Below are 26,951 nucleotides of genomic sequence, written 5' to 3' on the forward strand. Positions count from 1 at the left end.
TACTAGAAGTACCAGATTAATTTTTTGAAGTTTTATTGAATTAAATCAACTCAATATCTAATAATTAAAATATAAATATTTAAAGATTATACAAAAAGTACTATAAATTGCAATTAGTCAAGCATCATTTAGTATTATGTCCAAATTTCATACATTTATGCAAAATCAAGGCCTCCAATCATACTCAATTAACTGCTGAAATGCACGAGGGGGAATTGCAACTTCTAATGAAGTCAAGTTGTGGTTGAGACACGTCAGTTTCCACAATAATTATAGCATAAGAGATCCTTTCCATATGCACAATGGCCTCCATATCAACAGTTTCCACAATGATCAAAGCATAAGAGATCCTTTCCATAGATGCTGTGAAACTATCGGTGCACAATGACCTCCATATAGCACTAGCTACTTTACTCAAAACTTCACCTGACCAATAACCCACAGGAAGACCTGGGAGTGTCACCCACAATGGTATTATTGTGAGGCAATCACGGTCAAATATAAAATCAATGTTCTAATTTTGCAAGATAAAGGGTTTATTAAAAAATGTATAAGGTTTAGTATATAACTATCATCATGCATTAGTATATGGGCATTTTGATAGAATGACAAGCATTTAGTACATGATTCTTCAAAATTTTAACATGATGAATCACCTAATCTATAAACGAATTTTTTTAATACTTTTTTCTGCTCTAAGAGATTCCCTACTCAATGTTCACTACAATCTTCCCATCCTTTGCGCTTGGAGGAACATAAGGTAGTGTCTTGCCCATCCTAGCCGCTTCATTTCCTACATACTTTGTTTCCTAAATTAGATTAGTCTTGTCCTTGAATAAAATACAATTTATCAAAGGAGATATAAAGGTGAATTTTTACTTATATAATTGTTGACAAATAATTAAAGTGCACGTGAGTAGTTACAAGAGAAGTTAAGTGGGCAAAACGACGGTTAATGTTTTTCTCATCTTGGGAAATTTATTAAACAAATCATTAAGGAGGTTGTACATTACGTATATGAGATTGTACATATGAATTATAGAAAAAAATATCCTCTACTATTGCAGCTAGGAAAGCTAAACGCGGAGCTTTAAATAAGTGCGCCCACACACTTATATAAACGCGATTTAAGCTTCTTTTTGCCGCATCTCCCATTTGCTTTACCCCGGCGACTACTCCGGTGAATAACACAGGCAAACTAATCGGCCAATGCCAACTCTCGCCGGAATCTGAATACTTATCTAAGCAGCTTAGCTAGCTAACTTTTGCCGTTGCAATGAAGATAATGAGTTATTTCTCCTCTAATTTCAAGTTCGTTTTCCTTGCCTCGACGGCGATATGGATATCAGTAATGTCGTCGTCGTTAGCAGCTGTAGATGCTTCCAATGTTACTACTGGTACTGGTAGTGTGACGTACGATCGACGCTCGTTGATCATTAACGGCAAGAGGAAGCTGCTCATCTCCGCTTCTATTCACTATCCTCGCAGTGTCCCTGCCGTGAGTCTCTACTGGAACTAGACTACTTCAATGACATATATTTGAGTTGATTAATCGTCTGATTAATGAGCAGTTATTGCTCTTCTAATTTTCAATTTCTGTGTTTTGTAATTGCTCTAATGGTGTGGGGATTAATAGATGTGGCCTGGTTTGGTTCAATTGGCGAAGGAAGGAGGGGTAGATGTTATTGAAACATATGTTTTCTGGAATGGTCATGAACTTTCCCCGGGCAATGTAAGACTAGTTCAATTAAAAATTGAAGTTTTCTTAGTGAATCGTCAAATTCGGAACTGATATTTTTGTTCTTTCTTGCGAGAACTTATTAGTATTACTTTGGAGGAAGATTTGATCTAGTCAAGTTTTGTAAGATCGTTCAGCAGGCTGGAATGTATATGATTCTTCGGATTGGACCATTTGTTGCCGCAGAATGGAACTTTGGGTATGTTTTAATACTTTTATATTGATCTCTAGATTCCAATTAGTTTAGTACCAAGCACCCCTGATGAAGAGCTTCATAGTACAAAGTAAATAGTGGACTTTCCAGATACTGCATACCAATATTTTGTGAAATTTTAGGAACTTTGTTTGCAGAGTTTAATTCCTTGAAGTATTAAAGAGCAGGAAAGAAATCCTAACAAATCATTAATCATGCAGTGGACTTCCTGTGTGGCTGCATTATGTGCCAGGTACCACCTTTCGGACTGATAGCGAACCATTCAAGGTTAGCCTATAACAGAACCATCTATTGAATGTTGACTCTATTAGACCAATTTTGCATTATTTTTATAAAAGGATTCCTTTTGATCAATCTTCTGCTTGGTATTTCAGTATCACATGCAGAAGTTCATGACGTATATAGTGAACTTAATGAAGAAAGAGAGGCTTTTTGCATCTCAAGGAGGTCCAATCATCTTGTCACAGGCAAGATAGGAATCTGAAAGTTAATTTTGGGCAAAAACCATTCTCTGTATGCATTGGTTTTGCTCCTCGCAACATCTTAATTTAAGTTTTACTCATTGGATTCAGAAATTGCATACAGTACTTTTGTGTTTCCGAGCTAAAATTCTAGCACAAGAAAGGCGAAGCCAAGTAAAGCAGTGCCAGCTACAAATGAAATTGTTGTTTCTCCTTTTTAAATTTAGAGAAGTCAATTCCTTATTTGCTCTGCCGATTGTTGTGCTCGTGTCAAGCAAGCCCTCAAGTGCCGTAAATTAGCCCTGGTGACATTGGGTTTGTTGGCATTATAGGCAGGTTTGCTGGCATATATATGTAGCTTTCTTTATCCTAGATCTTTGACACAGTTTGTTGGTTCACCTTCTAATCTGTTTTGCTTCCAAAACATTGAAAACTGTATTTTACCCAACTATCAAACCTACTTTGCTCCGTTTCTCTGATATTCCATTCAGAGAATTATTAAGAAACATAAAAGACATGTAAATTGCAGATCCTCTTACCTCATCAAGCATCTATAGCTATCTAGTAACTTGTTAGTGAATTTTCAGGAAAGGTATGCAACTGCAGGACGACTCTTTTGCAATTAGTTTTAGGCTTTTGATAAGATTATGCTTGTTGTCTTTCCTTTTGCCACTGCATCCTGTTGATGAGGGTTTTCACTTGCTCAAAATCTTTTGTTGCAGGTAGAAAATGAGTACGGCTACTATGAAAATGCATATGGAGAAGGGGGGAAAAGGTATGCCTTATGGGCTGCTAAAATGGCTGTTTCTCAAAATACTGGTGTACCTTGGATAATGTGCCAGCAGTATGATGCTCCTGATCCTGTGGTGAGAACTTGTTCCATGCTCTAGGATGGGCCTTTTCTACTCTTTCCAGTAACATGTTAGGTTTTGCTTGTCAAGTTCAAACTTTCTTTGGTTGGTGCAATCTTGTAATCTAGTGTGAGATTACATTTTCTTTGCTTCTGCTATTAGCCATCCACACATTTCAAAGAGAAGAGTGGTTGTGCGAGAGCTGGTTGCAGGAAAAGTAAATGTATCAAAAAAAGATAACTTTATAGCCCCAAGTTTTTCACGCAATTAAACACTTATTCACCTACTTTTCGAGTAAGCTGGAATCGTTATTGTTTAAGCAGCTTCTAGCCATAAGTAAATTTGATAGGCTAACATGTTGTTTTGGGAATTCTGGTTCTACTCAGATCATCAATACTAATTTTTCCTTTGCAGATTGACACATGCAATTCATTTTACTGTGACCAATTTAAACCAATCATTCCAAACAAGCCTAAAATTTGGACAGAGAACTGGCCAGGATGGTACGATTTCACATTCTTTATTTCTCTGTTTTGAATTTATAAGCTAACATGCATTTATGTAGATTTCTTTAACAGAATGTGTATTTACATTTGATTGTGCCATGAATAATTTCCCTCATCTTTTCATTGCTGAGACTACCATCTCATTTAATATTTTCCATTCAAAAATGTGTATTTCAATAATACTTGTAGAAAAAAGCATCTTGTTGATGAGTTCCTGGCTATCTGAGAGGAAGTGATGAAGTGTAGTTAACTCTGAAATTAAAAAGAACATAAAATTTTCAGGTTCAAGACATTTGGGGCCAGAGATCCTCACAGGCCTGCAGAAGATGTTGCGTATTCTGTGGCTCGTTTTTTCCAAAAAGGAGGAAGCGTACAGAATTATTACATGGTATTCTATTATTTTTTTGTAGCCCGTCATCAGCTATAAGTAAATTACTTCTTATTTTAGTTTGATATAAGCTTATACAAGTGGTTACAAACATATTGTTAAGGGATTTTCCGTATCTTACCTTTTCACATTAACTTTTTTTCATCATAGTACCATGGTGGGACAAACTTTGGCAGGACAGCAGGTGGCCCTTTCATTACCACAAGTTATGACTATGATGCCCCAATTGACGAATATGGTTAGCCTATCCGTCTCTGTTGCTAAAAGAATAATTTGTGCATGTTAAATATATTGCTTAGTAAACACAAGTTCTAAAGTGTTTAATTGAAACATAGTATCATTCTTGTGTAATATGGCTTCCAGGTCTAGCAAGGTTTCCAAAATGGGGTCACCTCAAAGAACTTCATAAAGTCATAAAATTGTGTGAGTATGCTCTACTGAACAATGATCCGACTCTTGTTTCCTTAGGTCCTCTACAAGAGGTAACTTCCCTTCCATTTTGATTTTTTTTTCATTTGCTCCTTCATTTGGTTCTATTTCTGTTCCTCGTATGTTTTTCTATAAGAAGAATTTGAAATTAATGCATACTGCCTTTTTCAAGCTTCAAGAAATGGTCGAATTGTTACTTCATAAAGTCTTCACACGTGCTTCACACCCTAAATTCTGGGGCTGATAGCTTGTGATGATTATTGCTGAACTATGTTCATCAGAATCTACGTGCAAGAACAGGCACTTGAAAATTCTTCTCCAAAATGCTTCAGAGACATAATATATGCTCCTTTTTTTATTTAATGAAGTATCCCAAAATAAAAGATGATACCCCAATAGTTCTGGATTTGAATAGGCAGCAAAACCATCTGAATCTAAACTAGCATTTTCATTCTCAGATCGACTTGGAATGACTTTTCCTCTGATGTAGTGTCTAGTTATGTCCTTTTCCTCTTTATCCTCTTTCACATGCTTGTGTATTATATTAAGGACCATGATACTAGTGGCAGTGGGTTCTAATTGTTTTTTCCATGATAAGACTAACTGTTGTGCACTCTATCTGAATCTGGTTTTTATTCATTGGTTCTTCAGGCTGATGTTTATGAAGATGCTTCAGGAGTTTGTGCTGCCTTTCTCGCGAATATGGATGATAAAAATGACAAGGTGGTACAGTTCCGGCATGTATCATACCACTTGCCAGCATGGTCTGTTAGCATTTTGCCAGACTGCAAAAATGTAGCATTCAACACAGCAAAGGTGTGTGTCTGTTTTAAACAAATATCAGTTAAAATAGGTAGTGATTGTAATTAGTTTTCTCTGAAATACTGGAAAGTAAATCATTATTTTAACAGTGTAGTTAATGTTACAAGGCTTCAATTGTAGTTAATGTTACAAGGCTTCAATTGTAGTTAATGTTACAAGGCTGCGAAATATTAACTTGCTGAAGTGATGAATGTTTTCTGGAAAAAGAGACCTTTCAAGGTTATATTGTTGAAAAAGAACACCCCCTTCCCCCACATTAAAATAATTGCGCTAGGTCAAAATAAAACAAATGATTATAGAGGCTTTTCTAATAAGATGTTATAACCCAGTAATTCCAGACAAAAGATTAAAATTATTATATTTTAGTTTTAATATAAATCACATTTCAGAATGCATTTACTTGCTTCATAATACAATCTATGCCTTGTGCAATTCCTCCTGTTTGCAGGTTGGATGTCAAACTTCTGTAGTCAATATGGCACCCATAGATTTGCATCCCACCGCAAGATCACCAAAGAGAGACATCAAATCTCTTCAGTGGGAAGTCTTCAAGGAAACAGCTGGTGTATGGGGAGTTGCTGATTTCACTAAAAACGGCTTTGAAGATCACATTAACACCACAAAAGATGCTACAGACTACCTCTGGTACACAACAAGGTTGGTCTCACTCTCGGTTGATAACATTGCCATGATTTTACCTGAGCACGTGCATTTGACCAATATTAAATACCTTTGTCTACATGGATGAACTACAACTATATGAGTAGATGGATGCCATTTTCCTCCCTCTTTGGTTTCCAAAACACAAAATCACTGGTAATTTCTCAATCATACATTTTTTAATTTTGGGAGGGAGCGGCCAGGCAGGCATTAAAGGTGAAGGTTGAACGAATGTCTGATATATAGTCTTTTATTAACTATTTCCCGTATTTTAGAGTATTTATCCTCAAACCAGTTTAAGAAGTCACTTATTGGTCTGTCAATTTTGGGTAAGCATTAGGAGCATTCAGTTTTCTGATAACCAATGGGATGAAAGGTGATGATGAACTTTCATGAGGGAGAAAGAAGCTAGTTTACTCTCCATAGAAATTGTGACATTGCCTTTTGAAATCGTTTTTCTTAACCTGTCTATAAACATACACTCATAACTTTTTATTATTGGCAGCATTTTTGTTAATGAGGAGGAGGAGTTCCTAAGAAACAGAGGCACTGCAATGCTTTTCGTTGAATCAAAGGGTCATGCTATGCATGTCTTCATCAATAAAAAGCTTCAAGGTCTGTATTTTATATGTCTATTTCCATACTAGGGAAATTACACCCAAAAGAACAAAAGGGAAACCCCTTTTTATATACATTTCTTTTGCCTAGAATTGGAAATATATCCCTTTTTGTATAAAGTGCATGTGGCCCTTAAGTAATTTTGTTTACTTGTGCATATTTATCTATAGCCAGTGCATCTGGAAATGGCACAGTGCCACATTTCAAGTTTGAAGCTCCTATTGCTCTCAAGGCAGGGAAGAATGAAATTGCCTTGTTAAGCATGACTGTGGGCCTACAAGTAAGTGGCTACAACTTCCTTCATCTAAAGTAATCACAGAGCAGTTGTTTCTGCTCCACTCCAGATTATTTGAGAGTTACGAACTAACCATTTGTCACGAAATTTGGAAATTCACTAATGATATGACATGCACATATGAAATTTATTGTAGCTAGAATTATCCATGCAGAATATGTGCCAATCGTATGCTAGAGAATTGGAGGTTAAATCAAAACTCCAAATTATAGCTTACTGCTGTATTCTAGATTTTGTGAGAGTAAGGACCTAACTATTTGTCAAAAAATAATAATTTGCGGTCACGAAGAGTGTTGTGTATATGAAGTTTACAATAGTTACTATTATCTAAGAAGAAATAAACCCCAGAGTGAATAATAAGGGATTGTTTCTAGTTATTTTACGATAAGGATAGACATACCTTCTACTCCCTCTGTCCCTATCCCAGTTTGTCTGGACGAGATTATTAAGGTAATAGTTGAAGTTTCATTGTATTCAAATAAAAGTGGGTCCAAAAGTGTAGAGAAAATTGATGTTATGAAGAATTGTACTTTTATTATCATAAATGGGTGGAGCACTTTTTTTAATGATATAATACTTAAAAAGTATTGAGCTTTCAGTATGAATTTTTCTTTATAAGAAAGTGGACAATATTGAACAACCCAAAATACAAAATAAGATGATTTCTTTGGATTTGGTGTGTTTATTAGATCCAGAGATGTGTATTCAGCATATTTCCATTTGTTTTTGTTTCTTATTTACATCATCATTATGCAAAAATCAGACAATTCCAACATTTTCTTTGATGGGGGGAGTGAAAATGAAGCATCTTTACTCTTTCAAGTAAAAGTCTCCGAAAGAAAGCATAATTTATTATCTATAATGATGAATGATGTTCTGCAATTCTTGGAAAAAAAAAGGGGATATGATAACTAATGCATTTTGGATCTCTGCAGAAGCTCACACAGTATTAATCTAACTGCAGTTGAAATATTTGAGATGCTGAAAGAGACTAATACTCTTCAAATATTGCATAGCTCTTATTTGTTCCAAATGCTTTTCCTTAGACTGACAGTACTTGGCTTTTTCTTTAAAGACAGCTGGATCGTTTTATGAATGGATTGGAGCTGGTCCAACAAGTGTCAAAGTTGAAGGGTTCAAGAGTGGGACTTTGGACTTGTCTGCGTGTACTTGGACCTATAAGGTATTGCATTTTCCTTCACTTAAGTTTGTGCTCCAGCTTGCATCATTGTCTATCTAGGAAGCATGTATTCCTCTTTTTAAAGGTCTGTCACAGAATTGAAACTATTTGGACACCCTCTTCCAATAGTTGGGAAAATCCATTTATTAATCATGGCGAGGTAATGACATTGTTAAAGTGGGCCCTTGCGCTATTACCTCTTTTGTCCTTCAAGAGGAGAAGAGATTTGGGCTGAGGATCATGGAATGCATATGGAGGAAAGGACTCATAGCTTCTATTTAGTTGTATTTCCTTTTGTGCATTAATAGCATGAACCTAAAAGCAGCGACACTGCACAAAAGAACCAAATGAAAAATGTAAGCAAAGACATATGTTTACAACTATAATACCTCATTCCTCAACAAACAATTATGGGCATGTACGGATCTAACACCGTCTTCTCAGACCTTAGACTATTCTAACGGTACTGGAGTCTGATGTGAACGTCAAAGCTTTGATTGTAGGACGTTGTAGCCTTATCCCTGATTGGATACTTATGTAGAAATTTTTTCTCATGATGCTTAAATCTCACCTGCCAACAATTTAGGATACTGTTCCTGAGTGAGATGAGATCTGACATATACCTAAACTAAAAGTTAAAACTCTTTGGTTTTGTAAAAATCTGGAAAAGTTTTCCTGTATTGTCTGTAGAGAGGAGCCCCTTGTTTCCTTTCTCCTCATATGGCTAACGGGTTAGTTCTACATTGCTACTTTTTGAGCCTTCAGTTAGAGGGTCCTTAGGTTTGTGATTCTTCTAATTTATACGAGGCCCATGTGTTTTTAGTCTTGTGTGATGATTCTTTGATTTTCTCCGTATTTGGCTGATTTTTATATATCTTCATCCTAAAACTTGTAGATCCACCAACTCAATAGTGGCCTGACGAATTCACTTTACTAGCAAATGAAAAAATGATATGGTTGGTTAGTTTTACATGCAGCTATGGCCTACGATATGTAGGCACACGCCTATGGGTACGTAGGCTTCGTTGGAGGACATAGAGATTTTAAATATAACACAATCATTCCTAATTACTACTTATTAGGTATTTCTCATATGTCATAATAAATTGGCAATACAAATATCCCTTTACATGACTTTAGTTGCCCCTTTTTGATTACTGCAGAAATTAGGGTGTGTTTTGTAATGGAGGAAAATATTTTCTAAAAAATGTTTTTCAATTTTCCTATGTTTGGTTGGTCAAAATATTTTGAAAAATATTTTCTCTAGGAAAACAAGTTCTTTAAAATGAGGAAAATGACTTCCTTAATCAAAGTAGGGAAAACAAAGTTACATAAGTGACTTGCAAGTTCATTATCTCTTCCCAATCCACCAACACCCTCACCCCACTCCCCTTGACCATTCCCACCCCTGAACCCCCACTCCCCACCATATCCCACCCCCATATTGTTTTGCTAGATAACCATAAAGATATGACACTTGGTCCTAACTCAACTTCAAAAGCTAGTTCATAAGGGGAGGATTGTCCAAGTCCATATAAAGAGACCACCGTTCATTCTCCAACAAATGTGAGACTTTTTATCCACTCTAACACCCTTCTTCACGCTCAGGCCCAACTGGAGCGTGGACCGGAAGTCCAAACGGGAATGGACCTGACTCTGATACCTGTAAAGATATGGCACCAGGGCCTAACTCAACCCCAAAAGCTACCTTAGGAGGGGAGGATTGTCCAAGTCCATATAAGAAGACCATCAATCCATTCTCCAACCAATGTGGGACTTTTTACCCACTCTGACAATAACATTTATGTACCATTGAGATGATATTTTTTTTGTGTACCTACTAAACATTAAAAAGTAATTAAGAAACCAACTTGTTTTCCAAGAAACATTTTCTAGAAAAATATATTTTCCATGGAAAACATTTTCCTCCATAACAAACATTTTTCTATGAATTTGTGTTGTGCCATATAATTTGATTACATGAATGAAGAAAGAAAATTTTGCCATCAAGAGAAAGACGCCTAACAAATTTTGAAAATTAAAATAGGAAGCAGGTCATAGAAAATTGCAAAAGATGGAATATGCCTCTTGTGTAATGCAGTTATACTATCAGTTGGACACGCTCAATGGGTCTTCAATGGTTTGATATCAAGTTAAGTAAATAAATAAAAGGCTTGATATCAAGTTTTGTTTGTCCTTGCTCATATTTGTTCTTATTTAGAGATTTCTCTTGAAGTGTCTCAAATACTTCTCAGTTTACAATCCATGTGATGTTTCATTACCCAACTCAAATTTTCTCTCCATATAATGCTTCGTATTTAATAAATCTTGGTGTTGCTCATGCACAGTTCGGTATCCCTAAACCAATAAGTGTTGTTCCAAAAGGCTTATTTACTACTGTATTTTGTTTGAAATATAGGAAATGTTGATTGCTCATTTTCACAGTTATTATTTTATGTCTAGACTGGATTGCTAGGAGAACATTTGAGGATACATAAGTCATATAACTTGAACAGTAAAATCTGGGCACCGACTTCACAGCCACCAAAGCAACAGCCCCTCACATGGTATAAGGTAAGAAGGAAATAATGCGCCCAAACATTGAGCCTGTATATAGTTGCTTCTGAAGTTGTTTTACGCCTTCCAACTTTCTCATCACGCTGGCACTTTTCTGTGATTTTCCAGGCAGTAGTAGATGCGCCTCCTGGTAATGAACCTGTTGCACTTGATATGATTCATATGGGAAAAGGAATGGCTTGGTTGAATGGACAGGAAATTGGAAGATATTGGCCGAGGAGAACTTCTAAATATGAGAAGTGTGTTACTCAATGTGACTACAGAGGCAAATTTAACCCTGATAAATGTGTCACTGGCTGTGGAGAACCTTCACAGAGATGGTAAGCCCAGATGCTTGCCTGAAACAGTATCAGTAGTATGAGTGTTTACTTCTTTTGGACTCTGTCCATATTATGCTTTTTGCACGAATTCCTAAAGAAATTAAAACTCCTATTTACATTTTAAAGGAGCATTTCTTTGTTGAATTCCTAAAATTTTTATAACTGCTATTTACTTTTTAAAGGAGCATTTCTTTGTTGAATTCCTAAAATTTTTATTACTCCTATTTACTTTTTAAAGGAAGCATTTCTTTGTTTCTAGCCATCAATAGAAGACCAGTAGTGTTCGAAGTAGTGTATCATCTATTTGCAACCTTAATACTAGTTTTTTTCGCTTTTTATATACATCCATATTTTTAAAGTAGAAATTCTCATATTTTGCTTGTTAATTAGGTATCATGTGCCACGATCTTGGTTCAAGTCATCAGGAAATATCTTGATTATCTTTGAGGAGACAGGTGGAGATCCCTCTCAAATTAGATTCTCAATGCGAAAGGTCTCTGGGGCTTGTGGTCATCTATCAGAGGACCATCCATCCTTTGATGTTGAAAATCTGCAAGGAATTGAACTTAACGATAAAAACAGGCCAACTCTAAGGTTGAAATGCCCCACAAATACTAATATTTCCGCTGTCAAATTTGCCAGCTTTGGAAATCCTAATGGTACATGTGGCTCCTACATGCTAGGAGACTGCCATGATCCAAATTCTGCAGCACTGGTCGAAAAGGTAACATAATATCTGACGAACCCCTCTGCTTGAATCATGAATTTTCTAGGTTGAACAAAGGCCTTGAGCAATAAACTGTACCAGAAAGTAACTTACTAGCTTATGTTGACTGAGTGATTTCTAAGCACAACTAGCCTGTGACCAACTACTTTTTCTCTTCTGTAATAACCGCAGATTGCTATTTATGTTTTGCAGGTCTGCCTGAACCAAAATGAGTGTGCATTAGAAATGTCGAGCTCAAACTTTAACATGCAATTGTGTCCAAGTACAGTAAAGAAACTTGCTGTTGAAGTGAATTGCAGCTGAGCGCCATTGCCCAAAATGAATGACAGATTCTAATTCATATATTTTGCTACAGAAATGCTCATTCTTAAACCTTTCTTACATAGCAGAAAAATCTGCTATTCCTTCTTCCGTCTATGATTTGAAGTTTAAGATATGATTACTGATGTCTTGTTTAAGCATCACCACTGCCTCTATTCTCTCAGAAGATGAAGATAAGCTTGGATATTCATGTTTGAAAGACAAAGTATTCATATTTATTCAGTGGAGATGCAAGATTTATTGTGAATTGTGAGATTCAAAATTTAACAAAAAAACACTTTTGTGAGAAGAATTATGTGTTCTTTAGAAATTGTTGATCCCAGAATATATTAGTGCATGTATTTTCCTTCGAAGATTTACCTTTTAGATGGTACGTTGGACGTGTTTCTAACTATTATGACGCCTCCCAAATTTGTGTTAAAATCATACACCATGAAAGAAATTTACTTGATGGCAGTAGGTCGTCTTTGAATTTCTAAAGTTTACAGTTAAATATAGTAATTTTCCACACTGAAAAAATATGGTCAAATTAAAGTGCCTTATTTTATCACAATATATGAGAATGACTGATATTGATTGTGGCCATAACTTAGTTACAATATCTAATAATATGTTTTCAGTCATTTCACTTCTTTTTCAGCACCTGCTAATGTTAAAAAAATTGAATTCTATTATAGATTTTTTTTTTTGATGCCCAATTATATAAGAGTTATTCAACTGTGATATTTTTTTCCTTTTAAATAATTACCTAATATTATAAATTACAATATAATTTTTTATTTTGGGATATTTTACGTGCAAGGCACCGTACGTAGAAGCCAATAGCTTAAAAAATGCAATTGAACTCCAAAATTGATGCTAACCGGTGAGCTTTCAAGCATGTACCATATAATACGTGTAGTTTTAGTTTTTTCCGTTAACACAATTACTATTAAATAGCTTATTTACTATACTTAAAACTTAATTATTATTTTTTGCGTACGTCTTACAGTTGTACAATATCAATTTGATCAACTAATTCAATTAGTAGAATTTTCTTTATAAGAGTATCATCACACTTGTAGTACTATTTTGTTCTTCTAGCTTATATACATACTTTGAACACTCGAAACAAGCTCCCTTTTAATCAAACATTTCAATTACTAATAAAATGTTTCAATTAAATACGTTCGATGTAAATTTTTTTTAAAATTTTGCACATATATTTTTATTCGTCTATTAGATGCTTAAGTTAACCACATAATGTCCTCTTTTTTAGTTATACACATCAACCTCAAGTAGAATATGTGTGCAGTTTTTTGACTTATTGAACCAAATACGTATAATTAAATAAATGGTATATTTTAAGTGATTAGTAATGTACACAATTATTTTTTTCCAAAGTTTATTATGAAAGTATTTAATTAAAATACTTTATAAGAACTCCAAAGTTAAGCGTGCTTGAGCGAGAGTAGTACTAGGATGAGTGACCCCTGGGAAGTCCTTGTGTTAAATCCCTCTTTTTGAATTGGAGCCTTCGAGTAACTGATAAAATTGTTGTCATGTGACCAGAAGGTCGAAAGCTTTAGTGCATCGAACTACTTTTTTTAAAAAAATTTAAGTATTTAAATAAAATATCTCAACAAGTTTAACAGTTTTAAAATATAGAGCCCGTTTGGATGAGCTTAAAAAAATAACTTTTATGTATGAAGTGCTTTTAGAATTTTGAAGTGCTGAGAGTTATTTTTAAATCAAGTAATTGAGTGTTTGAATAAAAGTGTTTATGATGAAAATAAATGTTTGAATTTTAAGGCTAAAAAAATAAAAATGGTAGTTTGGGAATTTAGTTAAAATATAAGGAATATAAAAATAATTTTCATGGTCAAACAAAATGGCTTTAAGCACTAAAAAAAAGGTTAGAAATCCAACTTTTCATTTTTGACTTACTTTAAGAACATTATGGCTTAAAATTAGTATTATGCAAATACGTCCAAAAACTAAAAAAAGACTTATAACTTGATTTGACCAACTTAAAGTCCATCCAAACGGGCTCATAATTAGGCTGAAAAATTCTGGCAACTAAAGTGGTGCTGTTTCCAAATTGGGGTACGACTGAAAGGGCAAAAGAGTCCTATCATTATTCGGCTTTCGTAAAATCTCCAGTTTGCCAGGGTTTCAAAATCCAGTGAATCTGAAGGCAGATTCACTTTACTCTTCGTTTTGTGTTCTGATAACAGAGCGGGAAGATACACAGAGAGAGAGAGAGAGATTCACTGTAAACACTTTTGTTCAATCAGTCGACGCTGCATTTTTGTGCAAATTATTGTATTCATAAACGAAGAAATTTGTCGATTTGCAACAAAGAAGGCGGCAGGGCATTAAGGGGCGATGGATTTGGATCAGTGGATTACGACAGTGAAAGAGGGGCAGCATTTAGCAGAGGACGAGCTTCAGCTCCTTTGTGAATATGTAATGTTTTTTTTTTGTACTTCTAAAACTTGTTATTGGATTGGCTAGGGTTTGTTTGCCTGATAAGAATAATGAGTTAGTTGAATTATTGTGATTTACTAAACCAGTTAATACAAAAACCCTAACTTTTTGTTGGGTTCTGTCTTGCGGATATTATGGATTTTGGGCTTTTTGTGTGGGAGAAGAGGAGTTTGATGGAAACCGTTATGGGAGATCATAGGGGCATATATTTTCTTATTGATTAAGAATTGATATTATTGTGGGTGCAGGCTTGGTTTGTTACTTTTGCTCATATCCAAATCCCCTCAAGTAGGATTCTGGGATAGTTACATTCACATTTTAAGGACCTGATTTTTTGCATGTAAGGGATCCAAGAAGAAAAATATGCTATTATCAATAAAAGTTACATTCGCATTACTTGCAATGACTGTTTGGGTTTAATTTGTTGGTTTCACTTTGACAAGACGGGATCCATTAATTTCTAAAGAACAATGCTTTGTTGGAGCACAGTTGGTTAGTTATCCTTGTTAAAACTTTTAGAGCGGCTGAACTAGCTGAGTATTTCTCCTTTTCTTGCCTATTTTAAAGCAATGATAAACTCTCTAAAGTTTGTGGCTGAATGATGATGATAGAGGTTAGCCGTCAGTCGTAAGCCAGTTGGGGTGGGGGTGGGGGTTAAAAAAAAAGTTGTTGTAGCTGGTGGGGTCTGGGTTACATGGGGGTTGTAGGTGATCGGGTTTGGTTCAAGTGTCAAAGGTTGAGAGGGGTTTGCCCAGTATCCCTGACTTTCAAAGGCTTCACTGGTCCTAGGTTGTCCCCCCCGCGGATTTCCTAGGTCATCAAAAACAAAATCTGATAATTTGGAAATTGTAATGTCTAAACTTTTTTCTGGCATATGTGGTGTGGCTATTCTGTGTTGCTAGAATGTAAAAAAAATTAAAGGATATATTCTGATGTATGGTTCATTGCAGAAAGAGGATTTCTGAATTTTCTGCTTATATGGGCATTGTTCACAGGAAAATATTCTGATTGCATTTGTGATTAATAACTCGAGGTATATTAGTTTGGCATCTTCGACTTGCCTACTAGTTGTAACTTGTAGTAATGATAGTTCTTAGCATTGATAAGTTGTACCATGGAAAATGTTTTTTTTTCCAAATAGGGCACTCTGAGCAGATATTGTGGTCCATCTTTTTAACATTTGTGAGAATCATGTTCAAGTCGAGCATCCGATGTCGTTTTCCTTGAGAAACCTCACCCCTTTATTTGTGGTTAAAACATGCTATTCTTATCCAGGTTAAGGAAATCCTGATAGAGGAGTCAAATGTGCAGCCCGTCAATAGTCCAGTTACTGTTTGTGGAGACATACATGGCCAGTTTCATGATCTAATGAAACTCTTCCAGACTGGAGGTCATGTACCTGAGACGAATTATATTTTCATGGTAAAATAACACTAGATATGGATTAGTTTTTCTCGAACTTTAGCCACTACACTGGTTAAGTCATCCTGCTGTAAGATTTTTTGTTTTTGTCCAGGGAGATTTTGTTGACCGTGGATACAATAGTCTAGAAGTTTTTACGATTTTGTTGCTCCTTAAAGCAAGGTATGGAATGGAACATATGAATGCAATTTGATATTACTTGTCCGTAGTTGGTTAATGTTTCTTTTCTGCACGAACGAATAGTTTTTTTTGCTGACTGGTCAGCTTTGTCTTGAAAATAATAATGCTTGCGACCCTGGAACCTTGTATTATTCAACGTTTTCTTTTGACTAGTTAGAAGAAAGACCGCATACCACTTGTCATGTCCAAGAGGACTCTGATAGAAACTAGTTTGTTATTTCATGTTTTTTCTAGGAAGCCCGCTGAGCCTTCAATCGCATCACTATTGTTAGATCCTTTGATCGTGTATTAGTTATAGCCAACCCCCAAATGTTCTGATAGAGTTTCCCTTCTTTACCTTTCCAATTTGTATAAAGTTGTTAAATCATGTTCGAGATTGATTCACATTCACATTATCTGTGCTGCGTCAGTTAATCAAATGCTCGTGTTGCTTACTCTCTGGAGGTTTGTTTGTTAAAAGGTGAAATAACATTCATTCTTAACTATTTATCTTTCCTGGTTTTTATTTGCTATCAGATACCCAGCCAACATTACTCTTTTACGTGGAAATCACGAGAGCAGGCAACTAACACAGGTAATGGATACTATACCTTAAATTTATGATGCCTACATGTGAAGTGTAGGTAATAGATACTAGGTCTCATAGATGTGGTCGAGAATCTTTACCTCATTACTTTCTCCTCTCTCTCAATTTTTTTTTTGAAGAGGCAATTGTTTTTGCTGTCATTGTGGTGCCTTCATTAATCATTTGAGAGATCCTGATCTTTGGCTAAATCATGCTTCATGAGGGTTATTTCCCTCATATAAATGGTGTCTGGACAATGTGTTTCTATAATTTTCTTATTTGAGTTTTTCTAATGATTGCTTGTCTCCATACTATTAGCTCGTATTTTTGCTATTTTGGATCCATATTATTAGCTCATTGTTTTGCTGTTTTGGATCCTATCTTTCAAGTTATAGTAAGGTCCTTCTTTATCCAAAAAGAGCATTGGTGTTTCTTTCCGTGCTTCAAAAATAAATAAATTCTCAACTCAGATTTCTGGCTATCTTTGTGAGTAAGAGGACATACAAGTGGATTATCAAGTTTGCACAGACAACTCTTTGAATGTAGATGTTTTATTAGTTGAATTCAAGTTCAAGGTTTCTTTACCGTTGCTGTTAATGGCATTAGCATTTCTTAACGCTGCTGCCTATGGCTTTTTTACCTGGACCACTTAAATTCAGGGAATTTTTTTCCTCATAGTGAAGATACATGCATGGTATATGAAGGAAGCATTTTCTAGATATGCTATGTTCTGATCAGGTTTACATTTTACGTGTCATAATAGGTCTATGGATTCTACGATGAATGCCAAAGGAAGTATGGAAATGCGAATGCTTGGCGGTACTGCACTGATGTTTTTGACTATCTTACTCTCTCGGCAATCATAGACGGAACAGTATGTTGTAGCACTCTAGATAAACATTAACCACTTGCCATGTTTTCTAATCCTATTAACTAACAGCTTTCTTCGCATACAGGTATTATGTGTCCACGGTGGACTTTCTCCTGATGTTAGAACTATTGATCAGGTATGTTGACTTGGACTTTGATTTGTGGTTCTGCTTCTTTTTTGGTGAATAGTTTCAAATTAAAGTGCATGGATTATATAATCTTCACTGTATTAGAAAGAAATCAATCCTTTCTTACTCCAAACGGACTCCAATTCAGTCGTATGTATACATGTTGGGGAAATGAAAATTTGCAAGTGGCTTGTGTCATGTGTTATTGAATAAAATTAAACAAAGGGCGAAATGGTTTCGCTTTCAGTTGATTTAGTCAAAGATTTACCAGATTATTAGTATAATTAATAAATTGCATGAACTTAGATCAATCAAAAAATGATAGTGATTTAATATCTCACGTGTTGTGTATCTAGAGATCCTATGAGGTCCTTATCCTCTGTTATGTGGTACTTAAGGATTCACTGGAATTGATTGTGATGATGTCAATGCTTTTAATAAATTTGTTGCTAATTTGATGTTTTTTTCAATTAGCATAATCTTGCTTCTGTATTCAAAATGGGGGCACATGCAGAGCTAATGTTTCTTCTTTCTTTGTTAATGCTCTGGCAGATCAGAGTCATTGACCGTAATTGCGAAATTCCCCATGAAGGGCCTTTCTGCGACCTTATGTGGAGTGACCCCGAAGATATTGAAACATGGGCAGTAAGTCCTCGAGGAGCAGGTTGGCTTTTTGGATCCAGAGTTACCTCTGAGGTATGTAAGCTTAAGATGTTAATTACAGTTGTGATTATTGTTTCAAATTATAATTTTGCTCATGGTTTGCAGTATAATCACATTAATAAACTAGATCTAGTTTGCCGGGCTCACCAGCTTGTCCAGGAAGGTTTGAAGTACATGTTTCAGGATAAAGGACTGGTGACAGTGAGTAACCTATTCTTGATTGTGTCGGTCATCTGATGTGTAGCATAAAATGAAATCATGTCATTGTTGCCTTCTGTACAATGCAGGTGTGGTCTGCTCCCAACTATTGTTACCGATGTGGAAATGTTGCTTCTATATTGAGCTTCAATGAGAATATGGTACTATTGCTATTATTTTCACGCCTTTTTTACCGTCTACTACTTAGCCTGTTCGAATTTCAGGATTACTTTGTGGTGCCCTTTTTGTTGCTTGATGCTCTGTTTATCATTGTGTGTTGACAGTTGTATCCTTCTTTTTTTTTCTCATATGATTTGACCTATTCAAGTTGATGTGTGTTGTTATATAACACAGGAGGATTTTGTGCCTTGGACGTAATGCCTCATCCTGATATTAGGAGAAACCTACTACTCCCTCCATTTCATTTTGTGTCTTAGTTTGATTAGGCAGTTTAAAATGTAAACAAGGCTCAAGTCTTGTGGTTTTAAACTAAAGATGTGCATGACTTACCAAAAGTATCCTCCGAATCTTTGGTCTTAAATTGGTGCGCATAACATACCAAAAATATTTGTGAATCTTGTGGCGTTAAACATGCCATGCAATTCCTGTAGGGGAGTGTCATCAAGGGTAAATGTGAATTTTGGAATTAAAAATGTACTAAATATAGAAAGACATATTTTTACTGAAACTGACTAAAAAGGATTGTAAGACACAAAAAATGAAAAAGGAGTAATTAGAATGTCCCAAAGGAATGGTAAGTCACGAGTTAATACTCTTTCCACTTTTTAGGTTTTAATACTTTAGAGATCGACATAACTTATAAAAAAATTACTTTATAGATTGATATTTTCCCATGTGAAATGCTGGAGAAGGTGATGCGACATTGTAATCATTAACTGATTCATCAAAGAAAGATACTTTCGGTTAGTTGTTTTTGCTGGAGCTCCCGGTGAAATTGTTCTTCACTTCTGCCATTTGATTGACTGTTGGATTAAAAGTAGTTCACCTTTTCTTCTCGCCTGTCTTGTATCTGCATTGGTGGTGGTCCATTCGTTTCCTAATTCACACTTCTACCTTTTTCTTTTGTCAATTTTCTTGTGAGTAATGCCATCGTAATCTTTTTCCTAAAGGATTCAATCTCGTGGGTATCTACATATAGAGATCTTGTCTCTCTCACTGCATAAACTGATTTTATTCAATCTCCATGTTCAAAGGTAGAGCAGTGAAAAATGTCAGCATCTTAGCTCAAAGAGCTAGGATTTTTTCCTCTTCATCTACTGCTATGAATATGTTCACTCCCGTGAACTCTTTTGAAATAAGTTTACAAGGCATAAGCTCGTATTTGGTGTCATAGACGGGAAGATCAGAGTTGTCTTGATTACTCCTTATAAGTCAGGACTTTTAAGATGTTTGGCATCAGCCTTTCTTATCTCATTTATTGATAATATTTCTCATGGATCAATTTGGGCTAGATATTAACCCAAATTTTGATGGGCTGAAATGTTGGGTGGTTGTTAAAAAAAGAAAAGAAATGAGTTGGGCTGAAATGGGCTGGGCTAATGAATGGGTGAGTCAATAATCAACCTAAATTTGGGCGGGTTATGATTTCATGGGCTAATTTTGCCACCTCTACGTGAGAAGTCGGCAGGAGGAATACCAAAATATTGACCTGTTGAACTCAAATGGAAGACCACATAATAAATTGGCGGGTTAGAGAGCAGGAGAAGCTAAATTAGTAATGGACAGGGTGGCTAAAATGGGTAGATCTCTTTTATCCGGGACTCTATCTGGATACCTTGAAATGTTCTCATCCTTTAAAATGAAGAGCAGAGCGAAAAATAAGAAATAGAAGAGCAGATAAGATCATGCGACTATGTTCTTGAAGTGTAGATGAGATGAATCATAGGACTTGTACCCACAATACAAGAGTTTATGCCCTCTTTTGATACCTGAAACATGTTTGCACTAGATATGGAAATGAAATTTCCAAGTAAGGTGAATTAACTGGAACTGCTTGTGGTATTGGAACAGCAAGTTAGGTGATAGGAAAAATGGATAAGAAATGAAGCATATTAGGCAATTGCTGTGTCGACTTGTCAAAGTCTCCAACATTTTGGAATTTTATAAATTCGGCATTTTAGCTCACTTTATTTCCTTGCCACTTTCTTTTCTAATTTTTGTATGGTTTTATCAGGAGAGAGAGGTTAAGTTCTTCTCTGAAACTGAGGAAAACAACCAGATGAGAGGACCCAGGACAGGAGTGCCCTATTTCTTATGAGTGGAATGCTCGCTCTTTTCTTCTGATATTATTTCTGCATTTCATCCGGCCACCCCTTATTAATGGGAAAATTAAAGGGAGACTGTCTGTCCGGAGGGTACTGAATACGTCATTCAACAAGATGGTGGTATATGCCCTAGCTTGTCTGGCTGATCCCGCTGGCTCCAAATAGTGTGTGCTATGTATTTACAATGGTCTCGAATGCTGCTCCCCCCATCTGTTCCGTAATTAATTTTTTCTAAATGTGTCATATTGGTGATATTGTACCTTGACCAGATTAGTCTTTAGATTACTTGCTTGCATTTTTGCTAGATGTACATTTTATTTTCGCTTTGAACTTGAAGATTATTGTTCATTTACAACTCGAAATCAGATAAAATCTGGGAATATTATGGGGCTAATCAGCAGTGTGACGTTTCATATCACTTAGAAATTAGAAATATGGGAAGTTGCAGCTACTGAGGATGTTTCTCTTGAATCTAGTGGTTAAAGATATTTGCTTCTGAAAAAAAGACTTTATCCTTGAAGTAAATGTGTCATATTATAAGTGATTATTGAAGGGATGCTTATTGCACTATCTTATAGATCTTTGACAACATAAGTACCTGTATTTTTCATTTTGAGATTGAGAGATGGTTAATTGGTGTTTAAGAGCCAATAAGCTGCCTATGTTTCTATCATTTTTTCTTGTTTTAGATAATCAGAAGTCCCTTGGTGCTAATTTTATTTATTTCACACCAAACTAAGTCAAAGAGCATGCCAGTTTTTTTTACTGGCCCTTGGTGAATAGTTCTTTAAACGTTCACTGAAAAAAAAAAACATTGTTAACATACATCGTAGGAAATACCAAAAAATATCAAATTTCAAAAAAAATACATATGAAATGAAGTAATATTGAAATAGCAGTGCTATTTATTTCAGTTTCGATATGGTAATGGAATTTATATCAAAACACGCACTGTAATTTTTTTGGTCTACTCAGAGAGTCTAGAACAACTTTTGAAATGTAACTTCTGATATTTTTTTAATCTATTTCGACATCTAGTGTAGTTTTTTGTCTTATAATTTACCTTTTCTCTCAAATCTAACTGACATAATTTGTTAAAAATTTGATGAAAACCAAGAACATTTATTTTTAGCACATTCAAAAAATCAAAACTGATAAAAAAAAAAATACTCAATTGTTTTAAACCTATCCCAAACAGATTTATGACAAAGATAAGGGACCATTTTTATCATTTTCGTGGATAAGTATAATGGCCAAAGGGAAAAGAGGTAGGAGGACCAAATTTGTAAAACTAAGTTGAGTGCGAGCCCAAATTTGAAATCACGCCGGAATCTTCCTCCGCCACTTTCCGTCTCTCCCTCCGGCCAAATCTCCGTCGGCTTTGAATTCGTCGTAATCTCTGTCTCTCTTCACAAAATTATTTTGAGATGTAAGTTCGTTCTCCTTGCTCTTTTATCCGGATCCAAGTTACTCTATTATATGTCGTGATTTTGATGGATTTTTGAATGCTCTGTGTCTTGATAATATTTACATGCCCAGTTACTTGCTTTATTGGCTCTATTTTGTGGAAATTGTACCGATTTGACTTTGTGTATTATTCATCAATTTCTGAAAAAATTGAGCAAAAAGGCATAAAAGATGAATATTTATTATACTGGGAGTTGTTGCTCAGTTAACTTCATATTATTTTACCAGATCCTTCTAAGTTCCCCAACGACTGTTTTCAATTTTGTAAGGCATGTCATGTAAGCTTATTAAAAAGAATTAGTTTGAATTGTCCAAATTTCTAATTACTCTTGACTCTTTACACATGGACCATCGAGTAAGAGTAGTATTAGACTACCCACTTGACAGCATTTATCTCTAAATAATTTAATATTATCAGAGAATGGAATTTTCCAAGTACAAATGTGTGATGTTTCTTCGTACGAATGAAAAAGTGTAGCTTTGAATGGATTAACGATGATTTATATCTTCATGTTTTCTATTTATTTTTATTGCTACAAATAGAGTAAATGTGTCATTTTCTTTTTAAGCAGTTAAGGATGAATATTTCATCTTTTATCCCATTAATAAAAGAGAAATACAAGATTGTAGTCCAGCAAGACGGCCTTGACTCCACCATCATAACAAAAAAATGCATAACCTCCTCTTATGACAATCAGTATGAACCAAATAATCCTTGGGAACAACATTATGCCACGAAAACTGCTGGGAGTACTTTATATTTATCTACTACCAAAAACAAAGAAAGATAACTTACTAGCTAATAACTCTAGAATAGGGTTAATTAGATCATTCTCTTTGCAGACTACCTCGGTTTAAACCTGTTTTTCTAAATTATAATAACTATTCATGCTACATAAGTGTATGCACGTTATCTAGTACAAGTAATTATTAACTTGATGAGAGAAAAATGTTTTCAGAGCATTTATATATCTCCATGCCAAGACGAAGAGGAAGATCTCGCAAAACAACTGAAGTTGTAAAGGATGTTAATGAAGAACAACATCAAGAGGAAATGGAAGATGATATATTCAAGCAGGAAGGTATCTTTTTAATGTTCAAGTGTTTGTTCGTCTTAAATTTGAAAGAAAAAGTAAGTTGTTTATTTCTGAAAAAAAATATACTCCCTCCATTCCATACAACAACAACGACCCAGTGAAATCCCACAACATGGGGTCTGGGGAGGGTAAAGTGTACGCAGACCTGACTCCTACCAAGGTAGGACGGCTGTTTCCGAACTCCCCTTATTCCATATTAAGTGAATTTGTGAGGCAATGTACACATATTAAGATAAACATTCAAGGACATAATTTGAACCATACTTTCCACTATTTTCCTTTGTAAAATCATATATATAAATTTGTAAGTAGTGTGATTTATCTCCTAGAAACTATAAAACTTCAATAAATGAAAGCACAAATATGGAAAAAGTTTCAAACATCTATCTTGAATTGTGAACAATTCAATTATTTTGAATAATGAAAAATTCCTCAAAAATTCACTTAATATTGAATGGAGGGAGTATATAAGAGGAAAAACCACAAGGACAATAGTTGCATATGTAGATTGGGGTGCAGAAATCTTGAAGCAGGAAATTTCAATTTGTTTGGTTGCACTTCATATGCATGAAGCTATATTCTCTTATCCATTCTCATCTTTTTTTGTGTTGATGCATGATATAAGTTCTCTGTGTGATCTATTTGTTCTGATATATTCTTGCAAGCTGAACAAAGAGGTAAATTATCAATTTGCTAGGTCTAGTTCCTTCCATTTATGTGATACTCTTTGAATTTCAAGAGAAGGTATGAAGATTGAAGATGCATTTCACAAGCAAAGTTAAATGTAGAAGGAAAATATTTCTGGTATGTGTTTGAGTAGAAATTTTTGAAGTTAGAAGAAAGTGGATAAAGTTATTAGCTTCACTCTTCCAAATATTTCAACTTTTGCAGCACTTAATTTATACTTCTGAAACTTGGTTCCTCCAACTAATCACTCGGACAATCAAATGATATTCGAAAGCATGTAAATATAAAGTTCTTAAACATGGTTTCCCCATCTATTTTAATTTTTTGCTGTTACCTGTTTGTTTCTGATGAACTTTGAATCTCACTGAATATGTCCTTCACCTTATTGTACTGGATCACTATCTGTTTTCAGCTGAACGTCAAACTGCTGCTGTCAGGGCTATCCGTGATGTGGAAATTGAACACTTGAAAAATATGTTGCGACTGCTGCGATCAAATTTTAGTAATGAACAGCTGCAAGTTCCAGTAATGCAATTTTTTGAGGAAAAGTTTCCAAACCTGGCTATTGTAAGAAATGGGAAAAATGGCCAGTATGAAGTGCAATGGAAAGAAAATGACGGTAATTTAAGCATGGACCAGTTTGATGGAAGGAATCTACATGCTTCTCTTCTTCACAACATGTCCATGGTGTACCCTGATTGCTCCAGTGCCATGCCGTCACTTGGTGGATTTGAATTCTCAAATAAATCTGGTATCTTTGAATCTCTTTTTACCCATCCTTAAATGAAAATGCTAGACATTCAAGTTTATTTCTGCTGACTCAATTTTAACTACATTTTGGCAGTTAAAACAACCCTCTGTGGTGTCGAAAACCTCCAGATCAAGGGATTTGTATGTTCAATTGCACTTCATTCTACTATTTCCTGCAGTTTATGTCATGGTGATATTCATGTCACAATACCAATTTTCGAGTAACTTAGGTTGCATGGTGATCCCTTTTTTGGCTGTATGGCTAAATTCTCACATTTAAGATTTGGAAGTAAGAAACATTTAGTTGGTACTTCTGAAAGTCTCTTTTACAACTAATATTTTTGTGCTTCAGACTCTTTTTTCCTTTTTCTTTTTGTGGGTATGGAGTGGACTCATTTATGTCTTTGCACTGGCTCATCATGTAGCTCTAGAGGTGTCTAGTTGTTGAGCTTTCTTCATGCTTCTTTTGAATGAGCAATTGATGTGCCCTCGGCTCTTGCAATGATATCAGTATTTGGTTATTCTTTTTTGTTCCTTATTTTTTTTTTCCTTTTCTGAAGGTCTTGGAAGAGCCATCTGATACCCAAATGCTTGATCTGCCAGATACTATGCAGACACCTGGTGTACGTAGCTATAGTATAATTTCTTCGCAATTTGTTGTTATTACTTGTTTGCAATATCTTTTTCTCTACTTAACAATTGATTTTATTCATTTCGTTCCTTAAAAGCACTTAAACAGCGGGATGTTGGGGTGGGAAATATTTCATGTGACACATACACCCTGCAGTATGAAGCATTGTTTTTCCTTATTTATTTCTCTATCTGGAAGACTGCATCTCTTGGTACTCTCTTATGATATACAACATTGTTTAGTTGATTAATGCTTTGGGAACAATTTTATGATACTAGTAACATTATCGTACGTACGTTTGTGATGGTTTAATGAAGTGGCTTTTGATGAAACTAATTTTGTTCAGAAGTTGCATCAGCACAAGTTTCTTGTTGATGTCTTCGCAAGTATTTTGTGCTAGATAGAGTATTAGAACGGAAAGATCCATTAGATAATGAACTATTGGTTCTAAGCCATCTCTGACGATTAATCAACAATTCGAAGTGCTTTTCTTGCGTATTCTTGATAAACCAGCGTTTATATATAGATGTAGGAGGATCTGTTTGGGAAGTAAGAAGCCCCTTTGACATCTCTTCATCTGCAAATAATTCTCGATGTGAAAACACAGACTATTCATAGAGCAATATTTTTTTGGCTACAGGCATATAATAACAGATTATCTGTTGGGATGACTCCCAAAACTTTAAGGCTGCCTAAACCTGGGGAAATGCTTCTATCTGTCCACGGCTCTCCTCTCGGTATTTTCAAGGAAGACAATATGGAATCGATACATGGTATGGGCATATATGAGAGATGACTTTGCTCGTTAAGTTCATCGGGAAGTACTCTGTTTTCACTTACCTAATAGTGTGTTACTTTTTGCTGCAGAGTCTGAAGAGTGAAGATGGATGAATTGACTTTGAGTAATCTGTTAGCACAGGGGTAGAAGATACATTTCATCTGATGTAATAATGTTTGGAACTCGTCATCAAGACTAACCCATACTCTTAATTTTGAGAGTTCATAGAGCCCTTTGCCTGCCTCTTTTGGCTTGCCCTTATCTCTATTTCTTTTCCCCTTTCCTTTGTTATGCTAGAGGCGGGGAAGGTTCTGACTATTTTGTGTAGGTTATGAGGCTGGAAAAGTGATTCTCTTTGTAAATAATTTGTAAGAGTGACAAGATTTTTAGTGATTAGAGATGGTCAAGTTCTTAACTACTGTGTTAAGTGTTAGTCCTAGTTTACTGCATAATTTTAACTGTCTGCCTTTTGACCTTTCCTGCAAACCAGTCTTCCTTGGGAGGAATTATAAATGATAAAGAATCGTACAAGTTGCAAATGAGCCTGATTTTAGCAGAACACGAGTTTAACTAGCTGGAACCTAAACAAAATGTTTAGTCAACAAAAGCAAAGGCAACTTCGCGAGTTGATGTAGATAATTTCTACCAATAAGT

General features: G+C 35.3%; 3 protein-coding genes across 5 annotated transcripts; all 3 read left to right on the forward strand.

Moving 5' to 3' along the window:
* Nucleotides 1–1,124: 1,124 nt before the first annotated feature.
* On the forward strand, nucleotides 1,125–12,460 carry LOC129894187 (beta-galactosidase 10). 2 transcript variants are annotated; one of them, XM_055969747.1, is made up of 19 exons: nucleotides 1,125–1,498; nucleotides 1,637–1,732; nucleotides 1,825–1,937; nucleotides 2,153–2,219; nucleotides 2,327–2,419; nucleotides 3,136–3,279; nucleotides 3,679–3,767; nucleotides 4,053–4,158; nucleotides 4,309–4,396; nucleotides 4,522–4,640; nucleotides 5,239–5,403; nucleotides 5,858–6,066; nucleotides 6,575–6,684; nucleotides 6,858–6,967; nucleotides 8,058–8,165; nucleotides 10,626–10,736; nucleotides 10,848–11,059; nucleotides 11,450–11,783; nucleotides 11,979–12,460. In XM_055969747.1, exons 1-19 carry the CDS (start codon nucleotides 1,277–1,279, stop codon nucleotides 12,087–12,089), a joined length of 2,607 nt encoding a protein of 868 aa, XP_055825722.1. In that variant the 5' UTR covers nucleotides 1,125–1,276; the 3' UTR covers nucleotides 12,090–12,460. The 2 variants fall into 2 exon arrangements, with proteins under 2 accessions (XP_055825722.1, XP_055825723.1); XM_055969748.1 differs by lacking the exons at nucleotides 1,125–1,498; nucleotides 1,637–1,732 and having other exon boundaries at nucleotides 1,857–1,937; nucleotides 2,090–2,219.
* A 1,712-nt stretch (nucleotides 12,461–14,172) lies between these two features.
* LOC129895467 (phytochrome-associated serine/threonine-protein phosphatase-like) lies at nucleotides 14,173–21,281 on the forward strand. Its single transcript, XM_055971188.1, has 10 exons — nucleotides 14,173–14,555; nucleotides 15,852–15,998; nucleotides 16,093–16,160; nucleotides 16,695–16,752; nucleotides 17,507–17,617; nucleotides 17,700–17,750; nucleotides 18,294–18,437; nucleotides 18,510–18,605; nucleotides 18,692–18,763; nucleotides 20,797–21,281. Exons 1-10 carry the CDS (start codon nucleotides 14,475–14,477, stop codon nucleotides 20,878–20,880), a joined length of 912 nt encoding a protein of 303 aa, XP_055827163.1. The 5' UTR covers nucleotides 14,173–14,474; the 3' UTR covers nucleotides 20,881–21,281.
* A 798-nt stretch (nucleotides 21,282–22,079) lies between these two features.
* LOC129895469 (uncharacterized) lies at nucleotides 22,080–26,712 on the forward strand. 2 transcript variants are annotated; one of them, XM_055971190.1, is made up of 7 exons: nucleotides 22,085–22,316; nucleotides 23,314–23,436; nucleotides 24,551–24,889; nucleotides 24,983–25,029; nucleotides 25,449–25,511; nucleotides 26,160–26,292; nucleotides 26,387–26,712. In XM_055971190.1, the coding sequence occupies exons 2-7, from the start codon at nucleotides 23,331–23,333 to the stop codon at nucleotides 26,398–26,400; spliced, it is 702 nt and encodes a 233-aa protein (XP_055827165.1). In that variant the 5' UTR covers nucleotides 22,085–22,316; nucleotides 23,314–23,330; the 3' UTR covers nucleotides 26,401–26,712. The 2 variants fall into 2 exon arrangements, with proteins under 2 accessions (XP_055827166.1, XP_055827165.1); XM_055971191.1 differs by lacking the exon at nucleotides 25,449–25,511 and having other exon boundaries at nucleotides 22,080–22,316.
* Nucleotides 26,713–26,951: the final 239 nt, after the last annotated feature.

The sequence above is a fragment of the Solanum dulcamara genome, chromosome 7 (genome assembly GCF_947179165.1).
Source record: "Solanum dulcamara chromosome 7, daSolDulc1.2, whole genome shotgun sequence".
In the NCBI taxonomy this organism is placed as follows: domain Eukaryota; kingdom Viridiplantae; phylum Streptophyta; class Magnoliopsida; order Solanales; family Solanaceae; genus Solanum; species Solanum dulcamara.